General features: G+C 39.7%; 1 protein-coding gene across 6 annotated transcripts in view; it reads left to right on the top strand.

Moving 5' to 3' along the window:
- Nucleotides 1-26,011, top strand: part of PMS1 (PMS1 homolog 1, mismatch repair system component) — a 47,365-nt gene that overhangs the window by 529 nt on the left and 20,825 nt on the right. For 4 of the 6 annotated variants that reach the window (XR_010832638.1, XM_067000119.1, XM_048058469.2 and 1 more), the window contains exons 2-7: nt 2,502-2,655; nt 5,567-5,749; nt 7,831-7,933; nt 9,373-9,536; nt 20,340-20,456; nt 24,168-24,290. Coding sequence is in view for 5 of the 6 variants with exons in the window: in XM_067000119.1 (XP_066856220.1) it covers nt 2,502-2,655; nt 5,567-5,749; nt 7,831-7,933; nt 9,373-9,536; nt 20,340-20,456; nt 24,168-24,290 (844 nt within the window). In the remaining variant the exon portion in view is untranslated. Of the gene's footprint in view, nt 1-38; nt 1,756-2,501; nt 2,656-5,566; nt 5,750-7,830; nt 7,934-9,372; nt 9,537-20,339; nt 20,457-24,167; nt 24,291-26,011 lie in introns of those variants that run through there. The other 2 variants (XM_067000121.1, XM_067000120.1) reach the window with 2 other exon arrangements.

Below are 26,011 nucleotides of genomic sequence, written 5' to 3'. Positions count from 1 at the left end.
AGATAAGCTATGCCCGGTCAGCGAGGGCTTGTAGTAGAAGTGTGGCTTCAGCTAAAATAATTATTTTTTGTGCTAAACATAACTAGGGGTTGGATGTGCTTCCGTACATAGTAAGTACCAGAGGAACTTCCCTCCCAGAAACCCGGACAAATCCCAGAATCCATCATCCCCATTTCACCTTTGTTTTTGGCTCTGCTTCCCACAGGTGTTCTGAATTAGTCTCTCTGTGGGCAGTTTGTAACGTATTCCATTGCACAGTGCAGGGGATCGAAGTTTTGGTTTGGTGGAGTGCTGTGTGTGTGCTCTCCCCCCTTGCTTTTAGATTAGCGCGGAGGACCCTACTACTGGCTGGGTCTGTGCGTGTTTTTATTTTCCCAGGAGTGGTGCCAAGCGGCCAAGGAGTGGATGTGACTGTGCTTGTTTTCACCCTTTGAGCAGCAGGCAGGGCTGCGCACCGTGGTTTGGGCCCAGCAAAACAGAAGGGCATGCTGAGAGCTGTTTCCTCTCCCAAAGCGTGTGCATCAATCACAGCTCATAGAGAACTTGTCTTTCTGATCTGCAACATTTCTCTTCTTAGATCCTCCCTCATCTTAGTCAATGTTTTTTAATAAAGATACTCAGCTCCAATCTGGCACTTGTTATTAGTAAGGTGTAAAACACTTGACACAGAAGTCCTGTATGATGTGTGAAACCTACCTTTCTGAATGCATGTAAACGATTAATGTTGGTCAGCCTTTAACACATATCTTCCCATGTGCCTTTCCTTTCTCAGTTTGGTGGAAAAATGATTTGTCAGATCTTTTAACCACATCTAAAGGGAAAATTCTCTTTGGAATGTAAATGCCAAGTATAAAGAGAAAAAACTTCTGATGCTGTTCTCAGAAAAGTGCTAATTCTGCTTCTTCTTCAAAACGCTGCGCGTTGTTTTTTGGTGGTTAGTTTTTTTGGTTTGGTTTGTTTTCCAAGTAACCATGTATTTGTTTTGTCCTTTGTGTTTACAGCGGCACTTCTGAGAAGGATATCAAGGCAGAGAAGTGTTCTGTAATTGTTGTATCAGCTGCACATACCCTGCAGGGTAGTCTGGGGTGCTGGCCACAGTCCCTTGCTGTGCACACCCTCCTGGTGTCCTCAGTGTGTCAGGAAGAGATCTGGGTTTGCTCCATTCCTCCCCACGTGCTCATATCCTCGGGACAGATGCTGAGTGTGCAGTCAGGGAACCAGCCACGCTGTTCTCCAGCAGATAGCTTGGACTGAAGCAATCAGTAAACTGGGATTGTGGGTTTGTTTGTCCTTCAGTGTAAATAATGGCCGTTCCACATCTCACAGTAAAGAGTGCTGTTGTGGACAGACAACGTTCCTTGTAAGACGGAGTGACGTAGCGCTTGAACCCTTCTTGAGGCACAAAGAGCCAGTAATGCTCTTTCTGCCCCCTTTCTTATATACGAGAAAAAGCTATGGTTGAGTTCCTTGTGTCAGGCTGCAAGGATCACCAAAGATTTTAGCTGGAGCTTGGTTAATTACGTCTAGTTGTGTACTTAAAGATCAATATATGCAAAAACTTGCAGATCCAGTTACAATCTTCATGGTAGATGGTCTCAAATTATAATACAGCTGGAATTTTGTAGCCTTTTGTAAGTGTTTCCAGTGATAAAAACATCTCTGTTGGCATATAATATGATGCATCTCTATTTTCAAATCGAAGACCCAGAAATCAAGTGAGCTGCCTGAGGGAACATAGTAAGTCTGATAAGAAAAGTAAGGTTATAATTCAGAAGTTGGTTGGTTTTTTTTTTTTTTTCCCTTGTTACTGACAGTAGATTATAATGCCAATGAATACATCTTTTCTCAGCACCACTGTGCTGCCCTCACCAGATTCAAAGAAGTTACTTTCAGGTCATGTTTCTTCCTTGAATTTTTGGCTACTGGGAATCATGTGCAGAACACAGTCAGCAGCACTGAGCTCAGAAATTACAAATGCAGGGAAAAAATATACAAAAAGTTCGGAAAAAAATGGTAAAGTTTCAAAATTTTTAGTTTTTGTCATTAGCAGTAGAATTAGATGTGGTGCTAGGTATATACGCTATCTGAAGACACTTCTGATAGCACTCCAGGTTACCATGTAATGTCTTTTCTGTTATAATTGCAAGATCAAAATCACATGTTATGGTAATTTAGAGGAGAAGACTTTATAGATGCAAGATAGTATACTGTTTTCCTCACTACATCTCTGAATTCTTGAAGTGGTTTTGGTTTTTTTTTTGGTAGAAGTTAAGTCTGCTTAAAATAATATTTTCTAGTCTAGACCACTGTATACTGTTTCTTCCACAAGTCAAACTTGCTGACTGGAGATAAAGCTGTGTCCTAGTGTGTCTTGAAAATTTTACTCCTTAGCTGTGATGTTACATGTTACTTATATTTAAAAGTCACTGTAAAACAGTTATTTAGAAATGCAGATTTGTAATGTGTCTTTTATATTCTATTTCTCCTTTGTTTCTGCGCAGCTTCTCTGATTCTAATTCCACTATGAAACAGCTCCCGGCAGAAACTGTTCGTCTCCTTTCAAGCTCTCAGGTGATTACATCTGTTGTCAGCGTGGTGAAGGAGCTGATAGAAAATTCCTTGGATGCCAGTGCCACAAGTATTGATGTTAAACTGGTAAGTCCTCTTTCTTGTATGCTTGCAGGTAATTATACATAAAATAAGATGGTGGGAAGGTTGTTCCACTGTCAGTGTATTTTTTTAGGCTGTCGTAGTTTTGGTGGTGGGAGGGTATTAATAACTGTGTGTAAGTATATATTTTAACCTCAAATAAAAATGGTTCCAAATCATTTTCCCTTAATGTTCTGAGGCCCCACTGAAACGACAAGTTATATTTGTGCTGCTGAGTGTGTCTTGAGAAGAATTGCCAGGTTATTTAATAATTCTTTTCTTACTCATAAATTATTTTTTCTGACTAATAGCTTGTTTTAAAAGATGTTGGACTTGAGTTTCACTGCTAGACTGGCTCACTGAGTTCTTCTTATAAAGTATTGGCAGGAAGGTGAAAGTGGAAGCTGTGGAAAAGGTTGATGTCCATGTTAGGTCTTTTTGTAGTATCAATTACTACAAGCTCCCTAAGCAACAGGACTACTGTGGCTGCTTCTTAGTCAACAAAGGCAGAAGTGGTTTTTTTTTTTTTTTTTTTTTTTTACGGATATGCAGGAGGTAACCTGCGGGTGAGATGGTTTGCAGGTAGAAGCCATTGCAGTGGCAAGCTGTAGCAGGAAGCTTTGGCTGGGGTTTTATTCTTGTTGACTTCTTGGCTGACCAAACTCCAATAGGTGGTGTTGTCTTTGCGTGGTGTGTCAGCTAGCTTTTACACAAGACTGGGGAACACATCAGCTTGTACTGTAGCTCTAGATAACGTGATATTGCTTTCATTACAATATAAACGTAGTCATTTAATCAAAAACTGAACCGTGGCCAAGATGTTACGTGTTATCTACTTATTAATTTGAACCTCAGCTCTGTTGCTATTAGAAAGACAAACACGCTGGAGCTTGCCTTGTGAGCAGCAGGGTCAACTGCCTCAGTAGCATGACTGTGCAGTAAGCATATGTAGAGCAATGGTTTTATTTTTGACAAGATGCCCTGGGTTCAGGTTAAAGTATGCCAAAAACTGTTGATGAAGCAATATAATTGCTTGTGTATGAGTGCAGACACTCCACAGGCATCAGTCTTATCAATTTCACTGTCTGAGCTCTAGCAACAGGAATTTGAGACTAATCTTTAAAGTCTGATTTACACCCACGTGTTGTAATTAAACAGAGAAGATGAGCAACAGCCTATGTTAGTATTTGGAGCAGAAGTGGGATTCAGAAAGTATGGATCTTAGCTACAGGTTTGCTACCGTTACATGAAATGGCTGTTGTAAAAGGCAGGCGCTTGTTTCTGTTCCTTTTCCTCCAGCGCGAGAAGTGGGAGCTCTAATACTTAAATTGCTCTCAGCGGAAGCATAGCTCAGGATGAGAGGTTACACTACACAGCTGATCCATCTAGGCACCTGAAAAGCAAGGACCTAAAAACCTGTGCTTGATATTGCTAGACCTTTCTGTCTCTCACGATCGGTTCATCTTGCTAATGCAAAAGACCATCAAGAAAGGTGGACTGTATTGTGCCAGTTTAATGAGCTGAATTGATCTTCAGAGAGTCGTAGCTGAAGCAGAGATGGGACCGTGTAGTCGTGAGTAAAAGAGGAGGGAGCTGAACCACGTGGCTTGGCATCAGTGGTCTGTTAGAATAGCATAAACATCTCATAGCATCACATGGTATTAAGGCCATGTAGCACAAGTGGAAGGTGTTAACAGAAAACAAAGATTAAACACTGTAATATTTTAAGAAAATGTGCGTGAGTAAAAATGAATAATATTAGAAATTAAATAGAAAGTCAATCAGTAACATTGTGATTCAGGTTGAAGAAGATAAATCTGCTCACTTTTTTCCAAAGCAGATGAACAACAAGTGTTAGAATTGAAGGCAGTTGTTCATGGTAAAATGTAAAACCCAAACCCTGCATTGTTGCATACTGCAGTGGAGTGGAACATTTCACCTTTTTATGTCCTGACGTGTTTTAAGTCCGGTTGAGGTATATCATAGTTTCCCTGTTGCTTCCCAGTAGGAGGTTGACTCAAATATAAGCAAAAGCATTGTTTTTCACCTGAAGATAACTTTAGCAATATTCATTAATATTGAAAGTAAAAACTACCAACGTTTCTATTGTATATCAATTAACTAAATATTTATAATTCTCTGCCTACCTCAGAGGCTTTTGATGTTTCATAATGCAGGTTATATGTGAATATATGTATTATCTTTAGATGCTTTCCTCTTGTTTTGAGTTACGTTACTTTTTACTTTGGGAAATAACTCTGGCAGTACATCCTATTTTTATTAACTGCTTCTAGCATATGTCCAGGTGGAACAACAAAGTTAGTTCTGTTTAGCTTTCTGTGATCACCCATCACGTGCTCTGCACAGTATCAGTGTGCTCTGGAACCATGGTAGCCACTTACTGAAGACATTTTTCCTAAGCAAAACCTGTTTTAAGGTTCCTAGATGTACCACACAGTACAGCGTCCTTTTCTGTATGTCACATCGTAATCTTTTCAAAGAGCCACACGTGGCTTCTGTAAAAGAAGTTTAGTTAGTGATCCTGCAGCTCTAATTACTTTAACCTCCTGGCTTGTGAATTCTTTGGGTGTGATTTATACATGCAGATTATGATATAGCTGGAAGGAAGCATTTGTTTGCTGGGGCTGAGTTTGAGCTGTTAGAGAATCTGAATTCCATCTTTCGTTTAGCTGTTCTAATTACCTGGGTTTTCAGAGTTTTAACTATATATGCAGGTGTTTATTGAAATGACAAGTATTTAAATCAGACTTCAGTAAAATATGTATCACATACGCATAAAGGTAAATCACAGAGATTGAGATGCAATATTAAAAGAGGGAAGCAGTATTTTTAGCTGGTTTTTTGTGCCTTAATTCATCTGTCTTTGTGATCAATTTCTGTTTTTTTTCTTTTTGAGGAGAATTATGGGTTTGACAAAATAGAAGTAAGAGACAATGGCAGTGGAGTCAAGGTCGCTGATGTTCCAGTTATGGCAATTAAACACTACACCTCAAAAATAAGCTCTTCTGAGGATCTTGAAAAGCTGACGACGTATGGTTTTCGTGGGGAAGCCCTGGGATCAATTTGTTGCATATCAGAGGTGAGCAGTTGCTATGTGTCTGGACTTCTGTGATTTGTGCGTGTCTGTGAAAGCTTTAATAAAATATCAGTGCAAGGTGTTCAAATTGTTCTGGCAGCCTGCGTGGAACCTGTTTTACAAACAGTCTGGCTTGCATGCGCTGCCTTTCTCTAACCCAGAAGTCATGTCATAAGGTTATGAAGCAACATGGATTTCTTGTTAGTGTCACTCCTGCCATTCTGTCATACTGGTTACACCAGTGCCGCATTTATTTTCCTCAGCCAGAATGGAGCAGGGATGGATTGTTTAGTGTTTCTTTGTCCATTTCTTTTGTGTCAGGGTATAGATAAATATGTGATTGCTTAAAACACTGGTTTGCCCTTTGTAGCATTAACAGAAAATGTAAAGTCTAAGAGTATGGCTGAGTTTTCTGCTTGCATTAAGGTACGTCAAAATAAGCAGAAGATAGTGGCCAGGAGGATTCACTCAGGGCACTGATGGCCCACACAGCTGCAGTTCCAGTGAGGATTTCTGCCTTGATGTTATCTAGGTGATCGGCAGTCATGGGATCTTGCTGGGCTCCACGTCGCTTCTTGACATGTGTATGACAGCAGTTGCACAAACTTAGCCTTGTCCTGAGGAGTAAACAGGAACCTGCTCCCTGGCCTGCTTGCGTCTGAGCCACGTGTTTGTGTTAACAGGACTGACGCTGACAGTGTACTGATACTTAAGATGTAACCTGTTGACTAAAAGCAGCCACATTAGTTCAAAACCATCTTAGAAATGTTCGTACTGCACGTGAAGGGCACAGCATCTGCGTGTTCCGTTGTGCTTTGCCTTTCTGTCTTTGTGCTGTGCCACGATCAAGTTTGGGGTTCTTCTTCCTAAGCCTCCCAAGGATTAGATCCCGCAGGAAGATTCTGGTATCAGTGTCTGATGGGAAGTGTCAACTATCAAGGTCAGGAGAGGTGTCAGAGGGTGAGAGCGCCTGACTCCTTGCTACCTTGGGCTACGTTCGCATTGCACTAAGCAGGAGTGGGTTGTGTGTTTGGATGGAGATTTCCAAAGATGCTTTCAGAAGTGTTGGTGTTTAGACAGACAATGCCAGCCCTCAGTCACTGGCTCCTGCAGACAAGTTGTCAGAGCAGGATGCCATCTGTTCTGAGCACTTAAGCAGCTCCAGGTTGCGTTTCGTAAGAGATGGGAGTTGGTCTGACTGTATTAAGTACTTTAATAGGTATTTCTTTAATCCACGGATCAGTAATTACGTTAATTAAATGCTCTTGGTTTTAATTGCGTTTGGCCTACCCAAACTGCCCCCTGAAGTTTCAGTTCAGAGGTACTTTACTATTGGCCCTTAACCACGTCTGTAATATTGTCATTTCCAATTAATCAATTACTGGTTTTTCTTTCCAGAGGCATGGCTGAACTCAGAATGATTTGTACGAAAACTAAAATAAACCAAAACGTCCTGAAGCTCTGTAGGAGTGATAACGTTAGTCTCTCAGGTGGTTAAAGCATAGTGGCTCTGTCATTCAAAATCTCGATACCTGAACTCAGGGAGTTGCAGTTTTATTTGAACTTCTAGTGTGCGATTGGTCTTGCTAAAGATGATCGGTGTATTACCTTAATAGCTTACAAAACATACAAAGCATGATTGCTAGATACGGTTGGGTGTGGAAAGATAATATTCTGTTTGTTTGATAGTCGTTAGGTTTGTGTAATCTCACATAGTTGTCATAGTGTGTCTTCTCTCGTGAAGGATGGAAATGCAAAATGGTTGGTTGATTTAGTTGTTCATTTAAACTGTTCAGAATAGAAGACAAAGAAGCATGTCTGGTAGGTACCAGGGATACCTTACACTTTATAACACTGTTAGAAATGTGTGGCTTTTAGTTAAATGGATGGAAAGACTGAGTGATAATGCTGAATGTTTTCTGTGACTGTAAGAAACACCTGTAGGAGAAGAATTTTATAAACTAATTAAATGTAATTGTGGTGACTAAAATAACATGATGGTTAGAGTGAAAGTGAAGCTTATCTAAGCCCGTTCTGATCTTTGTGAATCCTCGATTAACATGGTTTATTTTTATTGTTTACAGGTTTTGATCACAACAAAGACAGCTGCTGATAGTATCAGCACTCAATATACTTTGGATAATAGTGGGCATATAACTTCCCAAAAGCCTTCCCATCTTGGACAAGGTAGGATACCGTGCTCTAGAGTTGCATTGTGACAGGTATTTTATGTTTCTCTGGGGCTCTTATTTGATGTTGAAATGTCTGTTCTGTACTTGACGGCTGAGTGTGAAATCTTTTCTTGCCTTATGTCTGTCAGCTGAGAACGTGTTGTCTTCATGAGAATGTCTTGGAAGTTGCCTTAGATAGCAGTTATAAACTAGCATCTCCTTCTCTGACTCTCTTCTTCAAGCTGGCAGAGTGGAAATAAAAGCTGTAAAAATTCTGTGCCCCCAGGTCCAGGCACAGACTATACATGAAAGATTTGTTCAGGACAAAAATAATGTTTTGTACATTGCAAAACCCTTGCTTAAAGGAGGAAGAGTTGCCGTCGTATACATGAGGGAGTAGCCGGAAGCAGCGTGGCTGTAGGACCAACCAAGCAAAGCCTCAATTATTTCTAACCTGCAGGGAAGGGCATGTCATAGAAATCCTTGTGCATGTTTGTGTGAAAGATAAAGGTTGCCCTCACCTCGGGGGTGGCCTTGGTGGTTCAGACTTGGTGTGGGTTTGGGGTAGCATTTGTTCTTCTGTTAGCTCAGCTCAGCTAATTGTTGCCCGGTGAGGACTGTTAAAGACAGCGTTGTCTCCTCACATACACACTCCAGCAGGTCTGTGTTCCCAGAAGAGATGCTGTTTGCTCCTTTCTTATGACAAAGGTGGGCTTCTGAGGAAGCAGTTGCTGCCTGTCTGTAAGGGTACCTCTGTTCTCACCCTCAGTACGTCCCAGCTGAGCCACAGAAGCTGCCTGTCAATATTCTTCCCCCCTGAAGCATGGAGTGCCTTGTACACCCAGAGGGGCGCCTGGCTGCCAGACCTGTCTCTTCCTTGTCAGTCTGCTGACTGGCAGCAGGGAGCCGTTAAGTCAGAAGCAGTTGCCTAGGGCCAGTCAATGGACAAATCCCAAAGAAAGGCCTGAATCTGAAAATTCTGCATCTTAGAGAGCTAATTTTAACTAGGGAATCTTTTTAGGATTTAGGCTGCAGTGTTTTCCACAGCCAGAAATCCTGGTCTGGAGCCTGTAAGTTGCGTTGCTGTGTGTTTTGTCAAAATTGTAAAACGATTGCTGTTGAAAAATGAATTCTGTGGCATCTATCTAACTTTGCAACTAGGAATTTTTATGGTTGTATTGGTAGATTGATACCCCTCTCTTTGTCAGGTACTGCACCTTGAGCAGAGGTACCTTAGGGGAGGCAAAGCTTGTGAGGTCTGTTGGCACTCACTTTGGTGAGATGACTGCTAACTTGGTATATTTCTTCTTCTCGAGCTGATATAATGTAATTTAGTGTTATTAGGAGTTATTTGTATGCAGTGGCATACATACAGTCCTCTTCAAGTGGAAAAAAAAAAAAGTTGTTTACTCAATGTAACTTCTGCTTGTTTTGTTTTTTATCACCTGCTTGCAGGTACAACAGTGACAGTCCTCAAGTTGTTTAAGAACCTTCCTGTAAGAAAACAGTTTTACTCGACAAATAGAAAATGTAAGGAAGAACTGAAAAAAATCCAAGATCTTCTGATAGCATATGGCATCATAAAACCAGACCTGAGGATAATCTTTACACATAATAAGGTACTAATGACTTTTTCTATGTCAGCTATGTTAAGGCTCAGTTTCTGAGGAATTTAAGAAGTTCATCAAATAGTTACATAACATCTTTCATTCCTAGGAATTTTCTTTCATCATAGGTCCCTTTTGGGCTTCCACTTCTTTCTTCATTCTATATATGTATGTTTTACGATGGTTACAGATTTTAATCTTAAACTTGTAAAACGCAGGCTCAGATCTGCCTTTTGGTCTGCTCCAACAGATATCTTGGATAGATGTATGAAGTATAGACATTATTTTTAGCTGGTGCTCGCTGAACAGAGAGCTCGGATCTTACAATGACAAAGGGCCCAGTCAAGTGTTAACCTAGCACATACAAGTAGCTTGCTGTGTGCTAAGAGATAAGAGCTCAATGCATAACGATGGTTTTATTTAAAAAAGCTAAAAATTTCAAAACAGCTTGCTACATTGGTGTAAGAGTAACATGTTGTAACAACAAGCTTTAGCTGAGTTTGTTTGAAATTGAGAGAACAAATTGAGAGGCTTCTTGGAGGCTGTTTTGACTTCACAGGTTACTGAGCAGTAATTTGAACACACAGCTACAGAAGGTGACACCTCAAGCATTTCTCCTTTACCTGACCTCAATTTCCCACAGCTAATTTTACTGGCTGTGCTCCTGCTTTTGACACACCAGAGGGAAGTTACACTGATGAATTCCCAAGTTGCCACAAAGTCGAGAGTGACATCTCGTGGCCAGACCCCTCAGCAATTTTTCTATTCTAAACTTCTGTTTGTTGACCTTGTTATTTTCCCTGTTTATTGATCGGTTTGGATCAGTTACTTGTTGTCAACCAAACATTCACACTGGAGTTCCCTTTCAGGGGAAATTGTGAATTACACTGTGCTTTCTTGAAAAGACAACAGATTGTCCATCTGTTTCTGGAGTTGTATAACATGCTTTGATAATATTTAGGTATGTATTTCTAAATATCAAAGTCTAGATCTTGTGAAAAACAAAAAGCTAGCCCTGTGGCTACAGAATTAGTATTCCAAAGCTGAGTAACTACATTCAGTGGTATTTCATTGAGACTACGGAAGGCTTGAAACCAGAGACACATCAGGATTTTTTACTTCATAAATTGTGTTAAGCTCGCTGACATATCTAGCAGTGCTTCACAGTATTGGTCTTAAATGTTGGTTAATAAAACTAATTTCATATTTAATTGGTGGCTTGGTTTTTGCCCTCTCTGATGGATGTGGTATAAGTCTTCTCTGGTTAAGCTGGGGCTTATATTTATGGTTCTTGGTTACTGCAAGGGCTTAGTACAGTACATCAAAAGTACCTTCTGTTGACCTTTCTTTCCCCTGTGGGGCAACTGTAGCTTGTTATCTTCTACTACAGATCCTAAGTTTGATACACTGTGTTGGGAAATGCCTTGCATACTGTATAGAGCATGGTTGCTCAGCTGACCTTGCTGAACTAGACATCTATTGCATGGTTACTTTCAGAGTTTGCGTGATCCAGTCTGTTTGGAAATTCCTATTGATGCCTGTGGATGTTGGCAGAAGGGCATAGGAATGGCTCTCTTGGGTAAGGAAGCAGTGATGTTTGAGGAGTGGAAAAATGAGAAGGGGAGCAGCGGTGAGATTGCTACTGACAGGCTACAAATTATTTCTATGGCATTTTGATTTCATCCCCCTTGATTGGGCTATTATGTATCTTTTTTCTTAATGTCTATTTTAATGCAATGACAATAATGTGCAAGTTGGTCACATGTCTCTTTCATGGTACTTACAACAAAAACGTTGAGATAGAAAGCATTGCATGTTGGCTGTGCTCAGGTGGCAAAATAGATTCCTGCAAGCTGTTAGCTTTGAAAATTTATGGAAGGACCCAATAGTATGGTTCTTTCAATGATTAGTGGACTTCATGATCTCATTTTGCAACATCACTGTTAAGTTCTTTGTGGTATCTAAAACCCAGTTAAAGCTGAAAGAAATGCATGAAGATGTAAATGGCTCTGTTCTACCAACCTGTCCTTTTGCTGATGAACGAGAAGGAATGCAACTGCTGTCCTGTAAGCTGTCTTGGTTTTGTTGGAGGTAATGGTTGGGAAATGCTTTTTAGGGATATTTTGTCACCAGGTTAACTCTGTACACATACAAACATATTTTCTGACAGTGAAATGTTTTCTGATCGTGCAATTGTACTGCAAAGTGTGGGAAAACAGCAAGCTGGAGAAAAAAAACTTTGAAGGGGGGAAAGCAATGATCAGGATGTGTATGTTATAGGAACTGATGGTCATTGTGATCATGTAAACAAAAAAAAATAGAATTATGAAGGGTCGTTATCGAATGGCATGTGTGATACTTCTGCAGACCAATAGTCTTAGGAATAGAGGATATTACATGGTTTGGCATGAGCCTCTGATATAAAAAGAAAGGAAGAGACAGGAGAATTGCTTTAGTTGTCACTACGTTCTTTGCCATGGGAGGGTAGCAGTAGTTGAAAAAATGTTTAATGGCTACTTGAAGCTCATTTCAGGCAGTAGTCTCAATGTAGCTTAGGAAGTGATGCATCCATGTTCCAAACCACTTGGTTTCCAGTTGCTGGGAATATGTGAAGGCAGCCTATCCTCTCTGCTTCAGAAGTAAATACTTCAATACCATGTTTGGGTAGGCTTATTTGGTAAAGTAAATCAGTACAACTGCTATCTGCAGGCAGTATATATTTGTAATGGCAAAAGTGGTGCTGATTTTTTGGGCTCTTCATTTTGCACTGCTGGCCTTACGTTAATTTAATTTATTTAAAATAAAAACTAGTAAAAAAACTGCTCAGACATTTTTCAGCACAAGAGGTCGCTCAGTAGCTATTGCTGAGCTGGAAATATCAAAGGCCAAAGAAATCATAAAGTGTAGTCTATCTGTGCTTTAAAACTGCTTTAAAATATTTTTCAAGACTGTTTTAAAATGATTTTCAAACTATTTAAAACAAACAACTCTTTGAATGTATATTCCTGTGTGTCTACTGCTATAATTCCTTGCAAAATAAAAATTGCCTATTGCATCATGTATTTTCAGAAATTTGGAATTGTGTAATTCCAGTGCATAACTACTTTCAACAAGTCTACGTGCATTTGTTTGTACCATAACATCACAGAATATGAATTTTAATTCATTTTCCTTCAGATGCTAAATATTATTGTCATTACAATTCCTAATTCAGATCAGAAGATACATATCCTATAGCGATCCTACAGGATGTGTGTGTTAGGATAATACTCTACTGAATCAGGTTGTCTTTTTTTTTTTTTTTTGGTGGCTGTTGTATTTGTTTGACGTGTACCAGGAATCAACTTCTTAGAATAGCTTTATTTTTCATGGAGCTCATGGATTATATATTACTTGAAAAAAATTGTATGTTCAATTATTCAAACAAGTTCCTAGAATCCCAAATTCTTGAGGCTGCGCCAATACTTTCTGCTGCAATAGAAGATGATACACGTCAGGAGTAAGATCAGGTTCCAAGGCTTAAAAGAGCAAGAAGGTAGCAGAGATGAGGTACTGCAGAAGGAGACGAGGAAAGATGGGTTAAAAAAAGTAGAAAGGGTAGTACAACATGTGTTTTTAAAAGATCTTGAAAATAAGTAACAAAAGCAGTATATTTTAACATAATCCTTCTTAAAGTCTTGTATTTTATAAGAAATGAAAGGAGAATGGAAGAAAGTATAGCTCTCACTTTACTGAGGAAGAATATGTAATGTAATGAGGCTGAAAGTTTCATTAACGTGTCTGAAGTTAGGCATCTGAAAATGGTTGTCTGAATGAATCTAGAAGAAATCCATTTTGGAAAATCAGGTTTCTTATTGAGCTGCTGAACGTATATGCATTTTTAGGATCAACAATACATTGCATGCTGTATTTCCACTACATTGATTTTAATGGTGTTCATCTCATGCTTCTGAATGAAATTTCCAGATTTTTTTTCTTGCTGTTGTGCCTCACTTCATATCCGTGTTAGTACAAACGAAAATATATCCATTAAATGTCTGGTTTGTTTTCTGTGAAGAGCGATGCTCTTCCTGCCTTTGAGTTGTTTTCTAGCAAGAAAAATAGATCTCCTTTTATCAATTCTCCCAGGGTTTATTTATTGTATACTCTTTGTCAGTGAATTTCTGATAGGAAATGGTTGCTGTTTCTGCTCAGAGTGTTTTGTTGTTTGCATTAGCAATAAATAATGAATCACTTTGCAGATCAACCCTTGAAGTACTATTGCTATTTTGACAACTTGGATTAGCTAGTGCTCCTTCTTTTTATGAAGGTTTATCCTGCCAAGACATTCTTTGAATACTGATAATGTTGATCCTCTTGCCAGTATGGTTATGTTAGAAAGAGGTATTTTTCTTCTTTCATCACCATGTTCCTTGAAAGCATATTGAATAATGAGACAGCCAAATGGAAATAATTTACATGAGTATTCAGCAAGTTTATTTAAAGTTAACATTATCTGAAGGCGTGCGAAGAACATTCCGGAGTCAGCTACTGCTTCAACCACGTCAAACCCTTCAGCCCGAGATGCCATCTTCTGGCCACCTACGGGCTCGGGCTGCGTTTCACGGTAGGTGCCGCAGGGCTCTGCCCCGCAACAACAGCTTTTGTGCTCTTTACTGCACGGCATCAGTAGCCTGTGACAGTCTCAGAAGCTAGTGATGTTCGAGAAATGCCCCGGTATGCCATCAGGTTGAACCTCAGCTCCGCTCCAGCTGTGTCCCCCAGCTGTTCGCTGCTCGTTCTGTGAGGGGAACGTGGCTCAGACCTCCTGGGTGCCAGTGATCCCCTTCGTAGCCCTTGTAACGGTGGGTGTTACTCTTACCCGGACCCCTTTTGTGGCCGTGCTTGGCCTTAAACTGAAGGATGCCATCGGGTGATGAGTTGAAGCATGTGCCATGTGGGGAGATGCTTCTTAATGATTTAAATCAGCTTTACGTAAGATTTGGAAACAGCCTTTTTTGGCATGTATGCGATGCCTGATTTGGGTTGCAGTTACTTACCATTTCAGTTCTTTGTGAAGAAATGCCATGTTATTCTCTGCTATACTCTCAATTTTTTTCTTTACAATTAGTCTCCTCTTACAGGACAGCCTTGACCACCCCCAGTCTGTATCCATTAGTCCAACAACAGTTTGCTTTCTGTAGTAACTGGGCTTTTATATATATATATATATATATATATATTAATATATATATATATTTAGGGATGGAATAGCCAGAATCGTGCATTAGGGTAAATTCACCATTTTTAATAATGGTTTTGCACTTCAGATTCATTCACTGTGCTTCCAAACTCTGTCGTAGCTGCATGTTGAAAAGAAATCTACGTTGAGCAGAAACAGCAGCACTCAAGCTCTTTCGTGAGTTGGAAAGGCTACTCCTTTTAATGTAATGATGATAAATTGACTCCTTCCCTAATCTATGTTTTAAAAGATAAAGGGGAATTACGATTAAGAATCTGCAGTGCTTTGCAGCCAAAGTGTTTTCATGCTGACCTGGAATACAGTTCAGTCTTTTCTTCCATTCACTGCTCAGTGGCTTTGCAGCGAAAGCCAAACAGAGAGTTAATTATGGTGTTTTTTGTGATGTGGACACCTGTCCACTAGGAAATGCGCTGAGACCCTCAACTCAATTTACATCAGCCAGAGAACAGCTGCCAGATGGTAACTACTTTTGGTCGCTACCAACCTGGTTGAATTTGAACTGGTGACCTAGAGGTGAAATGCTTTATATCCTATTACTAATTCCCTGAGGTTTCCAGTTTCTCATCCATCACTTTTTTTCAAATGACAGCACAGTATATGTCTGAAATCTCAAAACAATTACTGTTTCACATACGCCGTGTGTGCTGCAGTGTCTGAGATGTGCCTTTAGCTCTTGTAAGGCTTTCACATTTTTGTTGTACGCTTGAAAGCATAGCACAAAAAGGATGTTTCCAAAGCCGCCCGGGAGTTTTTCCTCTTCCTTAGCAATGTACTTTGTCACGGTTAGGTACGTTCTCTGTTACTTCTGCTAACTGGTATCTTTCAAAAGGCTTTTAAACACCCTTCTTAAAATGGAAATCACTATGATGATGTTGCATCCTCTGAATGACAATTTAGGATTAGAAACTGTGTAGTTTGTTGTTGTTTTTTTTTTAACAGTTGAATTGTTTGCTTTTTTATCTTACTATTATTTTCTTATATGGAAATTGAACTTGTCTATCCACCATAGTAGAAAACATGTGGATGAAGCAGCCAAAAACAGTTGAACTTTTGCCTCAGTCTTTGTAATTCTTGAAAGCTTGTGACAATAGGTGTTAGCAGGTGAAGGTCCCTGGCTCCTTGTAGTATCTCCTGGTTGCTCTCATAACTTACCTTCCAGCTCCCCAGTCTGAGCGCTTCTCCACGGCACGATGCTCAAGAATGCCTCTTCCTCGGGCAGGTGCTCTCATATCACAAATGGGAGATCTGAGCAGGAAATTCTTCAGAATTTCTAGGATGAAGGGTGCTGTGGAAAATAGCTACCTTTCATCAAATTTCTTTGATAGCTGTAATGTCTGATGCCTATGCATAGAGTGCATCTGACGAGGGGGGGAAAACAACAGTGCCTCGAGTTCCTCTCTTCTCTACCTCCACCAGTGGTTGAGCCACCATCAGCTACAAAGATTCTTCAGAGGCAGATATAAAATATATGCAGAAAATAGTTATGATTTTCTACAGGGTTGCATTCCTTTAAGCTAAATTGCAAAAATGCCATGATTTCTGTTCTCAAGGAGGGATTATGCAGGAGTTCTCTTTTCTTAAGGTAGCTTGCCACGCTTTTTAAAACAAGATACCAGTTATGGCCTGGAGCAGATCAAACAACATTGCCACTTTTCAAGGCTGGCATTTTAAATAATGTGGTTAAGTCTTTATCTTGGTGTCTTCTTGATCTTAGGTGATAGATTTTCTTCCACCACAGAGAATGTGCCTGCCCTTGCAGTAAGGTGTCGGTGCATCATGAGCAAAAGCGGTTTTACACATGGTACAAGGTGATGTCTTTGTTTCACTTCAGCCAAACTCAAACTTTTGTTGTGGCTGCCTGGCTTTGTTCCTGTTTATACGCCATATTAACAAGTAGGCAGGGATATTTTCAGTTATGTTGGAGCTTAACAAACTGTCTGGCTTAAGTTTTAAGTCAGGAAAGCTAAGAAACATACTGACCTAAAGATTTAACTTTCTGAAGTGAGATCTCAGGTGCCAGGGAGACAGGATTTTTGAAATATGTAGAACAAAATTAGTGAGACTGTGAAATGAAATTAGTGAGACAAAATTAGTGAGACTGTTTTTTTAACAGAGCTAACTTAGGTTACCAGTCTGCAGTTCATGTACAGCTCGTGCTCTGCTGGACCTTTACACCCTCAAACGGTATTGCAGGATAAATAACACAATGTCTATCACAAAATAAATGAACAAAAAAAGATTGGGTTTGGGTACTGAAAGTCCACACATCACGTTTAATCCAAAAATCTCCATTGTGCCATGGGAGGCTGGTTAAGTTACAGCCATCATGTAGTAGTAAAGTAAACAGGAGGAATTTTCTTCGACATCATTGTTACACTGCACGAGCCATCTTCAGCAACAGCATCCAGTCCTCAGCTCTGACTAAGGTTTGTCTTTTGTCTGTGATCTCGGATCATTGTGGATGCTGGTAGAAGTTCTAAAATATGAAGGATAGTTTGGCGGCACTTTTTCCTTTGTCCTTCCCTGGGGTCTTTGAGGAAACAAATGATGAACAGCTCTTCTCCTTAGTGACAAATACTACGGATCTCGATGGGAAGAGGTTGCATACTCACTCTTTTTTTCCAATCATTTCATGTTTTTCTAGGAACCGTTCTGGGCTATGCGTAACGTAAAATAAACAGAGATGCCTGCTTCATGCATACGTGTATGTTGTCATCCTGCACAAACGGATGCCTACATACACCTGTGTTCTAGACCTGGATGGGGCCGAAGAAATACATGCAGGGAAATTAAGCACGTGTCTATGTGCAACAGAGTTTTATATACATTACGACTTTTTTTAATAAGATGTAGATCATGTAATCTCCTTCAATGAAACAGAGAGGGAGGTGGGATATATTTGGCTAGCTCTAACAAAACCTAAGATGGTCCGTATGTAATAATATATCTTTGAGTAGGCTGTTTTTGCAGTGTCATCATACTGACCAGAGTCAGATTCTTCCTTGGCTCATCCTGGACACCAGGTTAAATGACCTAGAAAAAAAAATATGAGGGGTGTGTGGGGGTGTGTATTTTTAGCTGAAATAAAGGGTATAATCAAGGTTAAAAAAATGAGGGTATTGCAGGAACCTCATGGAAACAGGCACTTTGTAAAATAAATGAAACGGACTAGTCATTGTTTCTTAATGAAGTTTTCTTTTTAAAGCCTGTTGATACGTCTGGAGAGTCTAGGAAATCATTTTCTTTAAATTTATTGGCTGTTCCTACATTATGGCTTCAGAATATGCAGTCAGGGCTAAAACTGAGCACATAGTCTATTCTATGTTTATTTGGTATAAAAATTTGAGGAGTTGCATTGCCTCTTTAGTATCTGGGCTTTAATGTATGGTAATGGTAATTTAATGGTGATGGTAACTAGTTCCTAATTTTTTCTCTGTAGTTCCTAGTATTAAAATTTGACAAATATGTGGGTAGTTCAAAAATCAAATGAAGAAAAATCCTCCTGAACTTATTAGCAGTATCTACTTTTAGCAGGTTTGCATTTAATAAGTTCTCATGTTCCCTGGCTTTTTAAAAGCACTTTACTGAAGTGATCTTTTTACAGGCCCGTGTATCAGCCATTCAGCAGGTCAGACAGTGTAATAACAACCTTGCATTAATCAGCAGCTAGGATTTATATCTGTACCTGTGGCATCACACTAGTATAACCTAAAATAAGCAGCATGATGTTTATATTAGTCATGTAACAAGTGTCTTTCTCTGTTTGGTCACAAGTGTTTAATTTAAAATGTATCCAGTAAAGAAAAAATTGTTTGGCACTCTGTGTTTCCATTTTAAGTAATCAATTTTAAAATAGCAACAGTACAGGATATGTTTTATAAGATGAGCTCTAAAGAAGACGACCAACTCTTTCATCACTCGAAATGTCTCCGAGGAGATGTGCAGCAGGTGTGGAGGAGGGAGGCCGAGCGCGGCAGGCTTGGGCAGCCTGGGTCCGTCCTTTGCTGCTGTCTGCTTCCGAAGCACAGAGCCCTGGACATGCAGCCCGTGGCTCGCCCTCAGCCCTTTGTGTATCCTCTGCCCTCCCCAGCATAAATTGTGTTTTATGTTTGGGGTTTTCTAGCTTGCTGTAGGATGGCAGGGCTGTGAGTGCAGTATCGGTGAGGGTCTGTCAGGCTGTGTGCAGAAGGTGAGTTAAATTCAGGCAGGAGTGAATTTGGAAGTGGAAAATTAAAGATTGGGGAACAGTTTTAGGGTCGCCAGTCTCAAAGCTTTAAAATCCCACCTGTCCTGTAAGAAGGGAATATCGTTTTACAAGAGCACCGTGTTCTTCAGTGGAATTCACCCTTCAAGGCCAGCGAATATCCTACAGGACAGGTGGAATTTTAAGGCTCTGTATTGCATTTCTTGAGATTGGTGCATTGCTCACCGTGCTTTCACATAACATCCTGTACCGGAATACTGTGAACTCGTTGAATTTATTGGGCCTATGTAAACATCTCTTTTTAAGCTAGCATCGTAGTGTCAGATTTAATGGGCAACTTCCCACACTTTTTTCCTTTTATGTTTGAATGTTGCACACTGAAATAGATTCAGCTAACAGTGAGAGAAGCAGATACAAAGCCAGTAAGAATCCAGTAGTCTCAGTTGCCTAGAAGTGGAAAGCCAATTAAACACAGTTTTTTTGTTGTTGATATACTGTGGTAAAAGTAAGCAGATTCAGAGTTAAATTTGCGGCTGTTTCATATAGTCATTCATTCTCTCTCGTTAGTGAGAGAGAAAATTTCGCTTCCCAAAGCAGTTAATACTTTCTGTGTATGTAAGAGGACTTAACAGGTAAAGTTTTCTTATGCAAGTTGCAGTTTATACTGCCATACTGTATTTATTAAATCTTTGCAACAGAATTGTAAGGTATGTAGCTAATAGAGCAGATATCCTTCTATCTAACATTTACAAACTTTCATTAAACAACCAACTGCTTTCCATAGAGATACTTTCTTAGAAACTGCTTTCCTTTCTAAAAAACAGACCTGGAGTAGACCTAGAGTATCCAGACAAGAACTGTGAATGGACAGCTAATATCCCAGTTTCTATGAAAATGGCTTATATTTTAAGTACCACAGGCATCGTGGTGTAATGTCCACCTTCAAATGCTGACCATCATGCCAAAAACATCAGAAACCCTCAATTTGTGTGCACAGTAAAAATACATACATAAAAATACATAGCCCACTGCTATGTATCTTAGATGAAAAGTGGTATTTTTTTGATTTATTTTTTAACAATTGTTTCAAGTGCAGAAGTCCAGATTAGCCGTGTAACATTCATTAATACAAACTCCTAAATTTTCTGATCACTGCAAGTCTAAATAAGTAATACAACATGAGAAGACATGCCAAAAACTACCATATCGTGTGTGTTAACACTGAAAGTTGTGAATGTAAGAGGGTCAAAGTACAGAATGTTACATATACAGTATGTGTGCAGTTGCATATGCATGTTAATAGACATGACTTGAGTTCAACAAATATAAATATAATGTCAAAAATTTGACTCTGTGCCATTTGTTTCAGGCAGTTATTTGGCAAAAGACCAGGGTGTCAGATCACAAAATGGCCTGTATGTCAGTTCTGGGAACAGCCGTTATGGGCAGTATGGTACCTTTTCAACACTGCTGTGAAGATCCTGAGGTGAGTTTAAACTTCCTTCTCCCAAATCCACTTAAAGCCTGTCAATGAGGAGCTAAATCAGCACTCAAAAAGGAGACTTTCAAAAAGAGAACATTATCTCCAGACTGACATCTGATTAATACATTTGATTCTGTTACAGCTCTCTCTGTAAAATTAATTGGTTTGGTGATTGAAAATGCACTCCCAGAATCATCTAGTCAGGACTCATGTGGCACTGATCAAATGGCAGTAAAAACAGTTGTGATGACAAATGCAGAATTGCTGATTGCTCAGAGCTGTCTAAGTTAGGATTCCTGGCCTGCAGGCAGGTTGTGCTTTGATTAATAACTAAGCATTTATATCGTTCTCATCCTCGTGGCCTTTTAGCCTTATCTTCTAAAGAATATCTCCTCAGTTTCAGTCAGGGGCACCTCAACAGTAAAATAAACACATACTTAGAAGGCAAGTTGTGCAAAATTTATGATAAACCTATATGTCAAGGAAATACTAGCTAGCTTTCAAAAATTCTCATGCACATAACTTTCTTTGCTCCTGTTGACATAGAAGGAGCTCCGCATGATACTGTCCTTCGTCTAATATTTTCAATTTTTTTTTATTATGGTTCCATTTTTGTCTCAGACATTCTTATAAAGGAGAGTCTTCCTCCTGTAGAGCCTGGAAAGTTAATTTTTTTTCTATATCTTGTAGTAGTAGAACTTGTCTGGAGCCATGTAGATGAAATGGATCGCTCTCTGTGAAGTCAGAGTGGCTATTAAACACAATGCCATGCTGCAAGAAACTGTTTATTCAGACTTAAATCGTGGGTTTGTAAGAATGCTCGTAGTGTCTACATACAGGGAAATGCTGGGAGGGGTTGGGGGGAGTAGCCAAGTTGCCGCTTGTGGTTTACAAAGAAGTTTTTCCTGTTTATGTCCGAACAAGTCCGGATGCTCTGTTCATACCTGAGCGCCCACTGGCTGTGCCTCATATGGCAAGTGCAGGGAGCTCTGCAGGGAAGACATGGGGGTATTTAGAAGGGACTAGCTCGAAGGAGGCACTCAGGTTCTCACGTTACCTCTTTGCTATATCATGAGGCATCCGTATTCCTTGAATAGAAGTTGGGGAACATTCCATCTCTCTCTCTGTCTCTAAATAGTGTGTAAAATACCACGTGCATCATTTATAGGTGTATAAGTGATCCATGCATATTGCACTTGCACAGATCTACATTCAGAAACCATGGACATTTCTAAATTAAGCAGCCAAACACTGAAATGACAGAATTAAGGTTGCCCGCATAACCCTTATCTTTCTCCCTTGTGTTCAGGAATTGGGATAGGTATTTAATGACAAAACATACGCCACTTTTTCCTTCCTATTAGGCCCATGTCTCATCCAGTACACAGACTAAAGAGCAGCTCCTTAATCCTTTTAATTTCCTACTTGTCCATTATGTAGCTTCTTAATCCTTTACTGCAATGTCTACTCTGAAGGCAAAATCAGAGTTGTTATAAACAACTTCTTGTAAGCTGTACCTTGCTAACCGCACATTTAAAACTTCTGCAGTGAGCGATCCTGGGGTTTGCAGACGGCTAGTCTTTAAAAACCTCTCCATTATGAGCACTGAATGAAACAAGAATGTAGTTCAAGTTGGCTCCAAAGCATGGAAAAATCAGGAACTACTCACAAAGTAGAAAGAAAACCAAAGAAAATAAAGAATTGTCAGTTTTTAATGTGCAAAACAGCATCTATGCTTTCTGCGTCCCCATTCTTGGAAATGGGTGGATCCGTTTTGGCTGAGAAGCTTCATTTGGGAAATTTTTGTAGTGAAAGGAATTCCTATGGAATTCCTAGGAATTTTCCTATTCTGTGAAAGTTAAGGTTGGCAGGTACACAAGCCTCTGGGAAAAAGGTGAGTACTGTAGAAAGACATTGTCCGCTTAACACAGATATATTTTAATACATGTATGTATTTAGTAATTAATATTTTCCAGTCTGTGTAATTCTGCCTTAATAAAAAACACTTTTGTATAAGAAAATTCTAGTAATTACGACTAGTTTTAGGAATTGTTACTAACTTTTAACGAGCATACTGATATTCCACATGGCTTTAAATAGAAACAGCAGTCAGCTATTTCTAAATATGGCAGCTTCTTAAATGTCTTATTTAGAGACTTTCAGTTTTGTTTTAATGTTGTCTGTATATAAAAATGCCGTTTGAAGTGAAAGATTTATACGGATATTTGGAAATTGGAAAAGGAATTTGAAGCATAAAGGAGGAACAGTCAAAGAGGATGTGCTAAAGCTGCAGGACAAAATCTAGAAGTGCTGCATGTTGTTTTCTGATAATCATCCAAGAGATATTTGACACCTCTTTAACTTGACCAGTGGTGTTTGGTTATGTGCAACGTTGCTGACCAGAACGCTCCAGCTTTAGCACAGAATGCTTGTTACAAGGTCAAGAGGGAATAAGGGAGCACATGAGCAGATAGCTGGTGTGACGTCGGTGAATGGGAAGGATAGGCCAAGTCCCAGGGATTTTAAATTCCGTTTCAAATGCATGATCACTCAGATTTTAGTAAATAGAAGTGGTTCTGCCAAAAGAAAAACTAACGAGGTCTGATTTCTGTCTTCTGCGATCCACCCTGCTACCAGAATATTCTCCAAACTTTCCCATATATCCAGAATCTCAGTCTCTGCTGTGCACCAGCCTCCCACTGTTCCCATACCTATTTGTCTGGGCAACCTGCAGTGGGGCAGCACGTGGGCAGGTCGGCAAGTCAGTGCTTACGTGCTGGTGGATCCCGGCTTTTGAGAAGTTACAACTGCCTTTTCTGCAGTAAGGCCGTTATTCCGAGGCTGCCCTCTCCAAACAGCTGTCAGTTATCACAGAAATTGTGGAAATGTAATATCTTTGGGATTTCTGCTTCTTCATCAGATTGAATTGAAATTGATCCAAGGGTTTCCAAGTTGCTCAGCAGGGGGGAGAGGGGGAGGCAGTGGGGCAGGCAGCACAAGTCATCGCTCTCATTTTGACAGGAAAAGAAAAACACACCCAAAGCTAGAAAAGCTTAACAGAGAAGTTTTAAAACTTGGAGTTGATATTAGGTACTCGAATCGCGTGATTTGTTCCTAGGCTCCTTGACAGGGTTGGGTGCTCACAGGTTCTGCTGAAGGCTGTGAATCGTGGGTGCTCAGCAAGCACTCTGCAAAGTCAGATGATTTGGATACAGGTGGTGTAGGTAAATTTAAGTGCCCTCAATAAATGCCTGCTGACAAGCTATTTAAGGTGCCATGTGTAGAGAAAGGGAGGGATTTTGTGTTTTGGTGTTCCCAGTTAGAGGTAGCTCACTACTGCCTTCACCGGCTTGGGCAACACTGCATGCCTTTAGCTTCTTGCAGGCATTAAGTTGGCAGCCCTGCAGTCAGCAAGTACAAAGCTGGCTGGCATACTCTCTGCAGCCCCCAGCTGCAGACAGCAGCCCGGTGCGACTGACAGTCCAGATGGGAAATTTCTCAATCAGTTGATCAAGGGTAATAAATACAGAACCATCCCTCTCAACCCCTTTTTTAAGGTGCTTTTATTGTTTGAATCATAACTCTAAACAAGTAGTGCATGTGTTTGAATGACTGGGACTCCTGTAAATTTCACTGTAATGTTTCACCCTTAAATAAAAAGCTTTTGGGGATTCTCTTTTAAAGACTTCTGTACTGTATTTGTTTTCCTTGCAGATAAATCTTTCTGGATTTCTCCCAAAAGCTGAGTCAGACAGCTCTTTGACATGTCTGTCAGGTTCAGAAAGGAGTTTCATTTTTATAAACAATCGTCCGGTTCTTCAGAAGGAAATACTGAAGGTAACATCCTCTAGCTTCTTATTCAAGGAATAAAAATATGATTTTTTTGAGGCCAGAAAGGGCTATACTATCTGCAATATCTGCCCACATGAAATAAGCGGAGTATTACAAGTGAAGCATTTACAATAGAAACCTCATCCACAAGTCTGATACTCCTGATATCTCAGCTCTGTTATGTCCTCTGCAGTGACTTGTAACCACAGAGCTGGAGGCTATCCTTATGGCTGTTTGAAAAAAATAAGAGCACAGAATAGTTTATATTAACATAGCAGAATTACACCTGTGCAGTTTTCCATGAGGGAGCTCTATGTGGTTTCCTGTAAGAGAATTTTCCTGAAAATAAAATTTTAATTTTGTTCACTCTGCACTGAGGGCTTATCCAGCAAATATGCTTACTTTCCCTTTAAATCTGTGTATGCATTGAATAAAAATGAAAGTGATAGTGCAGAGGCATTGGCTACAGCTAGGCATTGTGTAGGCGGAATTTGATACTCTTGGGTTTCTCACACTACTGAACCTTGCAGCACCTCACTTGGAGCAGCATTGCTGTTCTAATCCTTGCCCTCCACAGAAAATAAAATTCCATTCATACTGAAGTGTGTACATGTAGGTTTTAAAGTGGGGACAGTCAAGTAGGTTTCAGTTGGCAGTTTTGTAGATGTAAACCCTGAGCTTGTGTTCATATTTTAAGTGACAAACAAGGCTAGTCCTGTGCTTCATGTCCACACAGTAATTGATCTACCTGGCTCTTGCTGGAGTTGAAAGCTCAGTTTGGATCCCATGTAAGAGACCGCTTTTTAACCAGAGCAGAGGCTAGGTGGGGTTCAGGTTACTGTAATACAAAGTAAGAATACATGGCCCTTCATTGAGGGCTGTTCTCATAGTGGTGATAGTGATGCCTTTTATTTTTGTCCACCTTTTAGATGTTTTTATGTTAGGCGAGAATAGCAATTCCTCTGTAAGAACACGCTTGGATAGGTTTGAAAAACCAGCTATAGACCACTTTCTTCATGCTCTGTTAATGTATGAGGGAAGAAGTGCTGGTGGCCCTCTTATTACTGCAGTTCAGTGCCAGCTGAGGACAGACTGTGGGAATAGTAAGGTTAAAATAATTTTTAAAATATTAAAATAAATTAAAATATCATTAAAATAATATTTTATAGTTAACATTTATTTAAAATTCAAGTTTCAGAAGCTCTTTCTTGTTTATACTGTTTGTCTGTTAACATATTTTCTCCAGTATATACTGGAAAGGATCCACAATACCAGAGGAAAATGCAAAGACCTTTATTTGATCATTCTAGTTTGCAAGACTTGCATTATGAAACAACTAAATAACTTTGTAGTTTTTTGACGTGAGTTTTCAAGCAGATTATAGAGAAAACAGTAAGGTCAAGCAGAGTTGGAGAAAAGTAGTAAGTTTATAATTGGGTTAATAAAAGGAACAAATTAATCCTATTCTGCAGAAAGAGCAAGTCTGTGATGCCAGTGCTACTTTCTCAAACAGTCTTTGGTTTGGCTGAAAGAGACAACAATGTAGTTGCATGCTATATAGGTAGATTTTCTTTAAAAAGCAAACACAGAAATAATAGCATTTGTGTTGACTGAGGAAGTAAGTACTGGAATTGCAGTCCAATTTGGGTATTTTTAAGTACAAGCGTATCATGTCTTTTCTTCCAAACATGATCAATGTATTCATTCAGAAGGTCAAAGTAGCTGCC

This window comes from Anser cygnoides, chromosome 6 (assembly GCF_040182565.1).
Source record: "Anser cygnoides isolate HZ-2024a breed goose chromosome 6, Taihu_goose_T2T_genome, whole genome shotgun sequence".
In the NCBI taxonomy this organism is placed as follows: Eukaryota; Metazoa; Chordata; class Aves; order Anseriformes; family Anatidae; genus Anser; species Anser cygnoides.
This window is presented reverse-complemented; position numbering and strand designations above follow the sequence as displayed.